The sequence below is a fragment of the Mustelus asterias genome, chromosome 4 (genome assembly GCF_964213995.1).
Source record: "Mustelus asterias chromosome 4, sMusAst1.hap1.1, whole genome shotgun sequence".
Classification (NCBI taxonomy): domain Eukaryota; kingdom Metazoa; phylum Chordata; class Chondrichthyes; order Carcharhiniformes; family Triakidae; genus Mustelus; species Mustelus asterias.
The window spans coordinates 101,493,945-101,506,075 of NC_135804.1; the positions used below are offsets into that span (position 1 = coordinate 101,493,945).

At 44.4% G+C, this 12,131-nt stretch overlaps 1 protein-coding gene across 1 annotated transcript in view; it reads left to right on the forward strand.

Moving 5' to 3' along the window:
- LOC144493150 (ADP-ribosylation factor-like protein 6) overlaps positions 1 to 11,814 on the forward strand; it is a 34,005-nt gene extending 22,191 nt beyond the window's left edge. Inside the window, exons 4-5 of the mRNA XM_078212051.1 lie at positions 10,053 to 10,147; positions 11,681 to 11,814. Of these exons, the coding sequence (XP_078068177.1) occupies positions 10,053 to 10,147; positions 11,681 to 11,814 (229 nt within the window). The remainder of the gene's footprint in view (positions 1 to 10,052; positions 10,148 to 11,680) is intronic.
- Positions 11,815 to 12,131: the final 317 nt, after the last annotated feature.

Genomic DNA, 12,131 nt, shown 5'->3' on the forward strand with positions numbered 1-12,131 from the left:
AGATGTCTAGAATAAGAATATGAGAAATAGGAGCAGGAGCAGACTATTCTACCCCTCAAGCCTGCTCTGCCATTTAGTAATATCAGGCATGATTTTCTTCCTCAATTCCATTTGCAGCCTGCTCCTCATATTTCTTGATTGTTAGATTGATAGATTATTAATATAACTCAGTCTTGAATATACTTAGTGGAGCCACAACTGAGCTAGACAATTCCAAATATTCGTAACCCTCTGAATGAAGAATTTTCTCTTAATCTTAGTCCAAATTGATTGATCCCTATTTTGAGACCATGTTTTTGTTTTCTAGATTCCCCAACCAGGAGAAACAACTCTGTGTTTTACCCTGACAAGCCCTTTTAGAATCTTCAACATTTCAGTAAGATCATCTTTCCTCTAAACTCCAGAGAGCATAGGCCAATTTACTCAGCCTCTCATCCCAGGAACCAATCATAGAGTCATAGAGGTTTACAGCATGGAAACAGGCCCTTCGGCCTAACTTGTCCATGCCGCCCTTTTTTTTAAAACCCCTAAGCTAATCCCAATTGCCCGCATTTGGCCCATATCCCTCTATACCCATCGTACCCATGTAACTATCTAAATGCTTTCTGAAAGACAAAATTGTAACTGCCTCTATTAACACCTCTGGCAGCTTGTTCCAGACACTCACCACCCTCTGTGTGAACAAATTGCCCCTCTGGACACTTTTGTATCTCTCCCCTCTCACCTTAAACCTATGCTCTCTAGTTTTAGACTCCCCTACCTTTGGGAAAAGATATTGACTATCTAGCTGATCTGTGCCCCTCATTATTTTATAGACCTCTATAAGATCACCCCTCAGCCTCCTAAGCTCCAGAGAAAAAAGTCCCAGTCTATCCAGCCTCTCCTTATAACTCAATCCGTCAAGTCCCGGTAACATCCTAGTAAATCTTTTCTGCACTCTTTCTAGTTTAATAATATCCTTTCTATAATAAGGTGACCAGAATTGCACACAGTATTCCAAGTGTGGCCTTACAATGTCTTGTACAACTTCAACAAGACGTCACAACTCCTATATTCAATGTTCTGACCGATGAAACCAAGCATGCCGAATGCCGCCTTCACCACTCTGTCCACCTGTAACTCCACTTTCAAGGAGCTATGAACGTGTACCCCTAGATCTCTCCCCAACGCCCTACCATTAACTGAGTAAGTCCTGCCCTGGTTCAATCTACCAAAATGCATCTAATGTAATGAACCTTCAGAGTACTGCATCCATGGCAGGTATATCCATCCATTTGGAGACCAAAACAATGCACAGTACCCCAGGTGAAGTTTTACCAAAGCATTGTAGTATTGTAGGAAGACTTCCTTATTCTTGTACGCCAATCCCCTTGCAATAAAGGCCAACATGTCATTTGCCTTCCTAATTGCTTGTTGTACCTGATTCTGTATGCCTTATACAAATACTCCTAAGTCTCTCTGAACATCTACATTTAAAAATTTCACGCCTTTTAAACATATTCTGCTCTTCTATTCTTATCACCAAAGTTCCACTATGTAGTAATTCAGCCAAACGCCAGTTTACCATCTCCAAGCACCCTTTATTATGTACCAAGACAGAGACTGCTCCTGCGGCTCACAGCTAGGTAGTTCAACACCTGGGGACCTACAACCACAGTCCGGATGAAGTAACAGGTTTAAAAGCATCCGCTCAGCGATTCCTTTGGGCAAGCCTCCGCTTGCTAAAAAGAGAGTTCATACTCCATGAAGCCCACAGGGAAATCTATCGATGAATCAGCTTCGAGATTAGGGCTGGCACCAGCAGCGGCCATCTCCATAGCCAGTAGTGAGATCTGCTCAGGCATGGACTCCTTGGCTCTGCAATGCTCCATGTGCTTCTTCAAGGTTTTACCCTGGACTTTGCCCTTTTATGATACGGGTCCTGTTTTCACCATAATGATTCCAGGGACCCAATAGCTCTGAAGTTTCTCATGTGAACTAGATCACCTGTTCCAAAAGTCTTCCTGTCCTTGCGGAATTGTAATTTATTTTTTGGTTTTCTTGTTGGGACTCCACACTCGCCACCAAGTTTGGGAATAGAAGGTTTAATCTGGTACGAAGCTGTCCGTCCCATTAACAGCTCCACTGGGCCAATACCTTTTGTGGTGTGGTCCTGTCATCAACAAGAATCGAGCCAGTTTGGTCTCTATGGATGCTGTTGGTTTGTTTTTTCATACAATTTTTAAACGTTTGAACTGCCCATCTGCCAGTCCATTTGACAATGGGTGATGAGGTGTAGTTCGGAAGTGCCGGGTTACAGGGATAGGGCGGGGGAGAAGACCTGGGTAAGATACTCTGTCAGATGAGTTGGTGCAGACTTGATGAGCCGAATTGCCTCTTCTGCATTGCAGGGATTCTATAATTCTATAAGTGTTAGCGTGAGAGAATGTTGGTGTGGGAGTGAGAGGGTGTTGGTGTGGGAGTAAGAGAGTGTAAGTGTATTAATGTGTGTGAGAGTGTTAGTGTGAGCAAGAGAGCGTATGGGTGAGAGAGAGAGAATATTTGAGCCAGAGAGAGAGTGGGTGAGCAAGAGAGAGTATGTGCAAGAGAGAGAGTGAGTGTGGTGGTAAGTGTGTGAGTGTGAGTATTGAGTGACTGAATGGGGCTGACTGCAAGAGATGTTGGTGAGTGTGAATCTGTCTTACACTCAGTCTCAGGTTCCTCATTCACTATTACAGCCACACATCACCAGGTATGCACGCATCCACTCACATTCCCCCACCCACATTCACTGACCCTCTCACACGCTGCTCATTTCAGTATTTTTTTTAACGTAAGTTTTTTGCTCTTACATTGCCTTACTTTTGATCAGAAATCATATCTTTCTTGAAAACACCAACATTTTTGTTTGAAATTTATTGTTCTGCCGAACCTTATCTGACCAAATTTGTCTTGAGTGAGGATGATAGACAAACGTGGCCCCTGATTGAAATGATTGGACAAGCCTGCCTGCTCTATGCTATCATTTGTACTGATTGGAACAGCATCTACTAATGCTAATTTCTATTCCTCCAACTTCCTGATGGTTTTACAAATGGAGATCTACTACCCTCTAGCTGCCTATGTGATATATCATTCCCATCTGCCAGAATCACTTTGTCCCTTACCTGAGAAACCCTGCTGCCTTTCAGGTGTGACCTAAAAGCTGTTGGGATGTTGTTTCAAATTTCTGCCAGGATTATTAGCTCTTCTGCATTCTCAAAAAATTGTTCTAACTTCAGTGATTGAAACTACCTCTGAAACAACTTCTTTCTCCCTAGCAAATTCTACAAACAATTCATTCAGTCTTTCCTTTAAAGTCTGAAATTTCAACTGATGTGCTTCAGGGACACATTCATGTGCGTTAAGTACTGTAGTTTTACACCTCCTATTCTGAGGATTGTACTTCTGAAAGGCTAGAGTATACATACGTAGCCTTCCTGACTAAGATGATTTGAAACATAAGACTCAAGGGGGCAATTCTCCCCCAAAAAACTAAGTGCCCAACGGGTGGGAATATAGGAGTTTTCCCACCTGTGTTTTGGGCGAGCTGAGCGGAATGAATCTCCGGGACCCCGTACATCATAATCCCACCAGAGAGGCCAGAATCAGCACGCTAAGAAGGCCACTGCGCATGTGCCGACCTGTCAGAGGGGAGATCAGTACATGCGTACAGTCCCTCTCCATTACCGGCCTCCCAATTGTCATCCCTGACCCTCATCCCCACTGATCACTGGCATCCATGACCCCTCCATCTCTCTGATCTTGCGGCCTCCATGATACCTCCCCATGTCCAGCGCCACCGCGCCCCCCCCCCCCCCCCGCCCCCACTGCCCCATCGGCCAGCTCCGATCGCTTCCTCCCTCCCAATCCCATCAATCCCTAATGCAGAGTGCGCAGCAGGTCCTGCCCCCCCCCCCCAACAACCACCGATTGGCCCTGCCCCCTCAGGCCCCACCCCTTGGCACTGTCAGGGTGCCAGTCTGGCAGTGCCAGATTGGCACTGCCCGAGGGGCACCCACCCACTGCCCCTGACCTCCCGGGAAGGCCTCAGTGGCCTCTGTCCCCACCAGTAGGGTGATCACACCTGATCCCCGTTCACGGGGACCATATGTGATTAGTTGGTGGGAACCTCTCCCGGTGGGGTGGGAGACATTGGCGAGCCTGGACAACACTGTCCCGGGTTCGCTAATGATACGGAAATAAAGATTTCCATATGGTAATCAGCCTTGCTCTGATTTTTGGCTTGAGGCTGATTACACATAAAAAAGGAACTGGGAGATTAACGATGGGCTGGACGTCGGTCGCGAATCCCGCTAAAGGCCCCCAGCAGATATCTCCTGGCCCGCTGCCCTATTCGAGCAGCGCACCGGACCAGGAAAATCATGCCCCATGTGTCCTTCAGCCACTTTAACTTTGTAGCCACCTTTTCAAATGAGATAAAATACCTCTTAACTCTGTCTTCAGTGAATTTAGGCACTATGCGAAGACCCTTTGTTTTAAAGTTTTGAGCAGGACTTGACTCATCCGAACTACTATTCTCTTTCACCTGTAACCTAGGATTTTCTCTAGTCAGTTCAAATTAAAGAACAAAAAAAATTACAGCACAGGAACAGGCCCTTCAACCCTCCAAGCCTGCACCCACCATGCTGCCTGACTGAACTAAAACTCCCTACCCTTCCGGGGACCATAATACCTGTATTCCCATCCTATTCATGGATTTGTCAAGACGCCCCTTAAAAGTCACTACCATATCCGCTTCCACTACTTCCCCCGGCAACGTTTTCCAGGCACCCACTACTCGCTGTGTAAAAAATCTGCCTCATACATCTCCTTTAAACCTTGCCCCTCGCACCTTAAACCTGTGCCCCCTTGTAACCTCCTCTTCCACCCGGGAAAAAGCTTCTGGCTATCCACTCTGTCCATGCCTCTCATAATCTTGTAGACTTCTATCAGGTCGCCCCTCAACCTCCGTTGTTCCAGTGAGAACAAACCATGTTTCTCCAACCTCTCCTCATAGCTAATGCCCTCCATACTAGGCAGCATCCTGGTAAATCTTTTCTGTACCCTCTCCAAAGCCTCCACATCCTTCTGGTAGTGTGGCGACCAGAATTGAACACTATATTCCAAGTGTGGCCTAACTATTGTTCTATAAAGCTGCAACATGACTTGCCAATTTTTAAACTCAATGCCCCGGCCGATGAAGGCAAGCATGCCGTATGCCTTCTTGACTATCTTCTCCACCTGCATTGCCACTTTCAGTGACCTGTGTACCTGTACACCCAGATCCCTTTGTGTTTCAATACTCTTAAGGGTTCTGCCATTTACTGTATATTTCCTATCAGTATTAGACCTTCCAAAATGCATTACCTCACATTTGTCCGGATTAAACTCCATCTGCCATCTCTCCGCCCAAGTCTCCAACTGATCTATATCCTGCTGTATCCTCTGATGGTCCTCATCGCTATCCGCAAATCCACCAACTTTTGTGTCATCGCAAATTTACTAATCAAACCAGTTACATTTTCCTCCAAATCATTTATATATATATTACAAACAGCAAAGGTCCCAGCACTGATCCCTGAGGAATGCCACTTGTCACAGCTCTCCATTCAGAAACGCACCCTTCCACTGCTACCCTCTGTCTTCTTTGACAGAGCCAGTTTTGTATCCACCTTGCCAGCTCACCTCTGATCCTTGCGACTTCACCTTCTGCACCAGTCTGCCGTGAGGGACCTTGTCAAAGGCCTCACTGAAGTCCATGTAGACAACATCCACTGCCCTACCCTCATCAATCATCTTCGTCATTTCCTCGGAAAACTCGATCAAGTTCGTGAGACATGACCTCCCCTTCACAAAACCATCTTGCCTTTCACTAATACGTCCACTTATTTCCAAGTGGGAATAAATCCTGTCTCAAAGAATCCTCTCCAATAATTTCTCTACCACTGATGTAAGGCTCAGCAGCCTGTAATTACCTGGATTATTCTTGCTACCCTTCTTAAACAAAGGAACAACATTGGTTATTCTCCAATCCTCTGGGACCTCCCCTGTAGCCAGTAAGGATACAAAGATTTCTCTCAAGGCCCCAGCAATTTCCTCCCTTGCCTCTCTCAGTATTCTGGGGAATATTCCATCAGGCCCTGGGGACTTGTCTATCTTAATGTTTCTCAGGAACCCCAATACCTCCTCCTTTTTGATCTTAACATGTCTCAAACTATCTACACATCCTTTCCCAGACCCATCATCCACCAAGTCCTTCTCTTTGGTGAATACTGACGCAAAGTACTCATTTAATACCTCGTCCATTTCCTCTGGCTCCATGCATAGATTCCCTCCCTTGTCCTTGAGTGGGCCAACCCTCTCCCTGGCTACCCTCTTGCTCTTTACTGTCTGATTTCTAAATCTCTTTGAACCTCAAGCTTTTGCATTTCCATTTCTTTGTCAAGTTCAAGATTTTACTTTTCTCTATTTCTTTCTATCACAAGCCACTTAATCTGCACCTGAATTCTAGCCAACTCAACTGAATTGCTAAATTGATTACAATCCTTGCACCATTAACTCAATTGTATCTGTTTTCTTAGCCTGTGCATTTATCTTTAACTTCAGCTTTTCTGCTAATCACTCAGGGATAAATCTTTCATCCCCAGAAATGTCAGAGCAGTTGGCAAAACCATTATGCTTTACAATTAGAACAGTAAAGTTCATCGTGGAAATCTTATCAGCTAGTACCAGCACTTGTGTCTGTCTGTGAATTCAAAATCCTGCAAGAGCCCCCAATTTATATTTTGATTCCAGAACAGACCCCCAAGTTTTTGGTAAAATCCATAATCCATAATAAAAGTTCATAAAGTTTGAGATTCAAGACACTTACTTGCTCAGGGAATAAAGCCACAAGATTCTATGGGCTTTGAACTAACAAAAATAAACTACTATACAAAGTCAGAAAGATAAACCAATTTACAATATATATTCTATATGCTAACATTCAGTGTTAGTATAAGGCACATGTGAATTAATAGGCAAACTGTGGTTTCCCGATTATTATTACTTTCAAAGATTCCATTCCGCTCGATTCCCGAGTCTGTTTTCCAGCACCAACTCGAGCACACTTTCAGTTGTTTTGCTGTGCTGAACAGAATACCACTGCGTCAAAGGGGTTTGCCCCAGTGGCCCACAGCATGAAATCACCACCTTCAACTGCCTCCTTAGATCTTCAGGGCTTATCCTGAATGGCCATTGATCACCAGGACTTCTACTGACCCTCTCCACTTAAGATCTGCCAATCACAGCCCTTTTTCTGGTTGGAATCTCTTTCTCTGCACCTCTTTTTCTGAACTGGAACTTGTTCACACTGGTGAGTTAAGGGCTTGGATTGACACATGGAAGCATAATATTATTGAGGGAAGGGCAGGACTGGCAACTGGACATTCCAGGGTATAGGATCTTTAGGCAAGACAGAGGAGGGTGTAAAAAGGGAGGTGGTGTTGCACTATTAATTAAGGAGTCAATTACTGTAAAAGGAGAGATGATATCTTGGAAGGGTCTTCAAATAAGGCTTTATGGGTAGAACATAGGAATATAAAGAGGGCAGCCACATTACTGGGAGTGTATTCATCGAATCATAGAATCCCTAAGTGCAGAAGGAGACCATCCTGCCCACCGATCCTGCACTGACAACAATCCTACCCAGACCCTATCCCCGTAACCTCACGTATTTACCCAGCTAATCCTTCTGACATGAAGGCTCAATTTAGCATGATGAATCAACCTAACCCACACACCTTTGGACTGTGGGAGGAAACCGGAGCACCTGGGGAAAACCCACGCAGATACGGGGAGAATGTGCAAACTCTACACAGATGGTGAGCCGAGGCCAGAATTGAACCTGGGTCCCTGGAACTGTGAGGCAGCAGTGCTAACCACTGTGTCACCAAGCAATCCAACTTGTTGAACTTTTTTGAGTATGTCACTAACAAAATGGAAAGTCAATGGACATGGTACATTTGGATTTTCAGAAAGCTTTTGATTAAGTCCCCCACAGGAGGTTGATTAGCAAAATAAAATCACATGGGATAGGAGGCATTTTACTGGAATGGATTAAGGATTGGCTAATCCTTAGGCAGGAAACAGAGAGCAGGAACAAATCCTTAGGCAGGAAACAGGGAGCAGGAACAAACTGGTGATTCTTGCATTGGCAGGCTGTGGCTAGTGGGGCACTGCAAGGATCGGTATTGGGCCACAGCTGTTCACAACATTGATCAATGATTTGGATGTGGGAACCGAATGGAATATTTCCAAGTTTGCAGATGATACAAAACTAAGTGGGAATGTGTGATGTTAAGAAGATGTAAAGCAGCTACAGGAAGATTTGGACAGACTTAATAGCAGATGGAATATAATGTAGAAAAATGTGAGGTAATCCACTCTGGGAGAAGGAACCGATGTGTCGAGTATTTCCGAAATGGTAAGAAATTAAAAAGTGTAGATGTACAAAGGGACCTGGGTGTCCTTGCCCATAAATCACAGAAAGCTAACATGGAGGTGCAACAAGCTATTAGGAAGGCTAATAGAATGTTGGCCTTTATCGCAAGAGGATTTAAGTATAAATCCTCTTGTAGTGAGTAGTGAAGTCTTGCTTCAATTATATAGAAGCTTGGTTAGACTATACCTGGAATACTGTCTGCAATAATGGTCCACTTACTTCAGAAAGGATGTTATTTCCATGGTGGGAGTACAATGAAGGTTCACCAGACTTGTTCCAGGGACAGCGAGACTGTCTTATGAAGAGAGATTGTGCAAACTCGGCCTATATACTCTTGAGTTTTGAAGAATGAGAGATGATTTCATTGAAAGCTGCAAAATATTTAAAGGAATACACAAAGTTGGTGCAGGTAACATGGTTGGGGAGTCTAGAACCAGGGGGCACAATTTCAAAATAAGACTGAGGAGAAATCACTTTACACAGAAGGTGATGAATCTTTACAATTCTCTACCCCAGAGGGCTGTGGAAGCTGGTCATTGTGTTTGTTTAAAGCAGAGATGAGCAGATTTCTGATTAACAACAAAGTAATGGATTATGGGGAAAATGTGTGCAAAAGGCATTTATTTGTCCAACCAGTTATGATAGTATTGAGTGGCGGAGCAGGCTGGATGGGCTGAATGGCCTACTCCTGTTCTTATGTTCTCTCTGCCAAATTCCTGCTTGCACCAAATTCCTGACTCCCAACTTTATTGCAAGTCACACCGTTCTCCAATCACTTTGTGCTCCACACTCTCTACTTACATGAATGACACAAATACAAAATACTGCAGATGCTGGATGTCTGAAATAAAGACAAAAAATGCTGGAAATACTAAACGGATCAATTAGCATCTGTTGCAACAGAGTGAATGTTCTGGGTCGATGACCTTCCTTCTGAACTGGAAAATGTGAGAAATGTGACAGGTATTGTACTAGTACAGAGGCATTGAAGGGGGAAGAGGTACGGTTTGTAAAGACAAAAGGGACAATGTTGCAAGGCAAAAGAAGATGGCACAAGTAAACAAACAAAAGATGGGTTTGGAGGAGATGTAAATGGGGAAAGCAGAATCGTCACTAATAGCTGCCATCTGAAAAGCTGAGGACAGAGGTTATGATCTGAAATTGTTGAACTGAATTTAGAGTCTGGTAGGCGGTAAATTGACATGAGTGAACCAGATGGGTTTGAGATGCTGTCCAGGATTTTCTGTCCTGCTGAGGCGGGTTTACCCTTTGGCAGATACGACGAGCCATTCAAACGTCCATTGACTTCACCAAGACTGGAAGATCCCACTGGCAAGAGGGGCTGGCAAATTCTGGCTGCTGGTCCTCAAATTCAGCTTGTATCTCATTAGGATAGTGCACTTTTGAAGAATTAAAAGCCCTCATTAGGCAGCTGTATATTTTTTGTTTGATTCACAGAGCTGTTAACATTGTGGAACTGTGCATTTTCTGACCAAGAAAATTAGTACAATTCTTTCACCTGAAAGTTACAACATTTAAATCATTGCAGGGAGACCCAGGCCATTATTTTTGTCATCGACTGTGGGGACAAACTGAGACTTGTTGTGGCTAAACAAGAATTAGACGCCCTCCTCACACATCCAGGTAATGCCGAACTCTATGGGCCCAATGTTACCATTTTGATTCTAAGTGCTGGGCGGACATGAAACTGGGAGAGTTTCAGATCCGACATTTAGACCTGTTCTCAGGCGCCTCCGTTACGCACTCTACCTGAAAAAATATCAGCAATTCTGAATCACGCTGCAGAAACCTGTGGGCGGGGCTTATTGCATCCAAAATCCTGCAGCTCCAATCGGCACCTCTAACTCCGCGCAGAAAATGAATGATAGAATGCAACTCCCCTGCCATATCCCTCCCGGGCCGGATAATGCCTCCCCCTGGCCCCACAGACATTGCCCCACCTCCCCAACATTACTGACCCCCTTATCCCCCCACCCCCTGCGCCATCCAGACCGATCATGGCCCCCCCCCCCCTTCCCCCTCACTGACCTCAGGCAGAGTGGCAACAGATCTCCCCTCCCCCTCACTGATCTCAGACACAGTGGCAGCAGACCCCCCTTCCCCCTCACTGATCTCAGACAGAATGGCAGCGTATTCCCCCCTTCCCCCATCCCACCGATCTCAAGCAGAGAACCGTCGAATGCTTGGCACTTACCTCTTCACTAACTGGAGCGCCCAAATCGGACTTTTGTGGAGCATGTCTGTTTCACACCGATTCTGGATGGGCGAACATGGTGGTAAAGGGGAAAGTGCTGGTACAGTTGGGTGTGCAGCCCATTAAGTCAATTTAAATGCATGCAAATACATTTAATGGCTGTTGCGCCCGTTTCAGGTGCGGTACCAATTGCGGACATTTTCGGGCCTTGGTAAAGGGGGAATCGGCACGGAGGTGGGCGCAAATTGCGCTACTCGCTTCACATCCGACTTTACCAAGTTTTCACACCCGAAAACGGGCGCAACTTGATGGTAAAATTGGGCCCGATGTCTGCTATCTGTTTTAGATGATGCAGTGAACTTCCTTGCACAGAATTGAATTCAAATCAAGGTGCAGATTTTCATGTCAGATTACATTAGGACCTTTAACTGTTCATTTGAGCTTATTTTTCTTTTCTCTCCTTGGCAGAATCTTGAGGTATGCTTTATGTACTCTGACTGATAGGATTTCTTGACTTTTGTCACTTAGTAGAAGTCCCAAATTGCAACCCATGGTGGCAGACCTGCTGGATTTTTCTTTTACTTGGACCCTCTACTCCATTTCACTTTGGTGCTCAGTGGTTTAACAGAGGTTTGTCACTCCTGTCATTATCTTGTAATTCCTGCTAGGAAGCACATGTGTGGACATCCAATGGGAAATAAACATCTGTGTGCTGAACAGCTTGAAATTTGTTCACTACCTGAATCTGCATGTGAAGAATAGGAACTTGAGAAAAAGACTCAAGGGTTCCTGGTGTTTCTAAATCCATGCCCTTACAAGAGTACATGTTTTCAGGCAAAAGCTGCAGGGGAATTGAAAGTAAACACTGTGTTCAGCCAGGTATTTGAGAAATTGGAATCTGTCTCTGATTTCAGGTGAAGGGTTAAACATGTTTTTTTAGAATATCCTGTTTATACTTGCAGATGTCAAGAGCAGACAAATCCCGATTCTCTTTTACGCAAATAAAATGGACCTGCACGATGCTTTTTCATCAATTATGGTAACCCAGCTGTTGGAACTTAATAACATCAAGGATAAAGCTTGGTACATTTGGTAGGTGAATGAATGGCAGAAAAATGTCATATAGTTGGATTTAGCTTTGGTTTGTTACTGTCTTTCATTCAAAAATAGGGCATGTCTCAGATTTGAAGCTTGGGTTGTTCTGGTTTGGTTGACTTCTGCTGGGTAACATTTGGGTTAATATTGTTGGACTTTCATCCTTGGGCTATGGTAGAAAGAAATCAACTTGGGTCCCTTAGTTATAAAAAAAGATTAATGGAATATAGCCCTTTTATCTTATGGTCTATAAAAGCAGGGAATTGATGCTTTAATTATAAAAAGCTTTGGCCAAACATCTGAAGTACTGCATTTTGT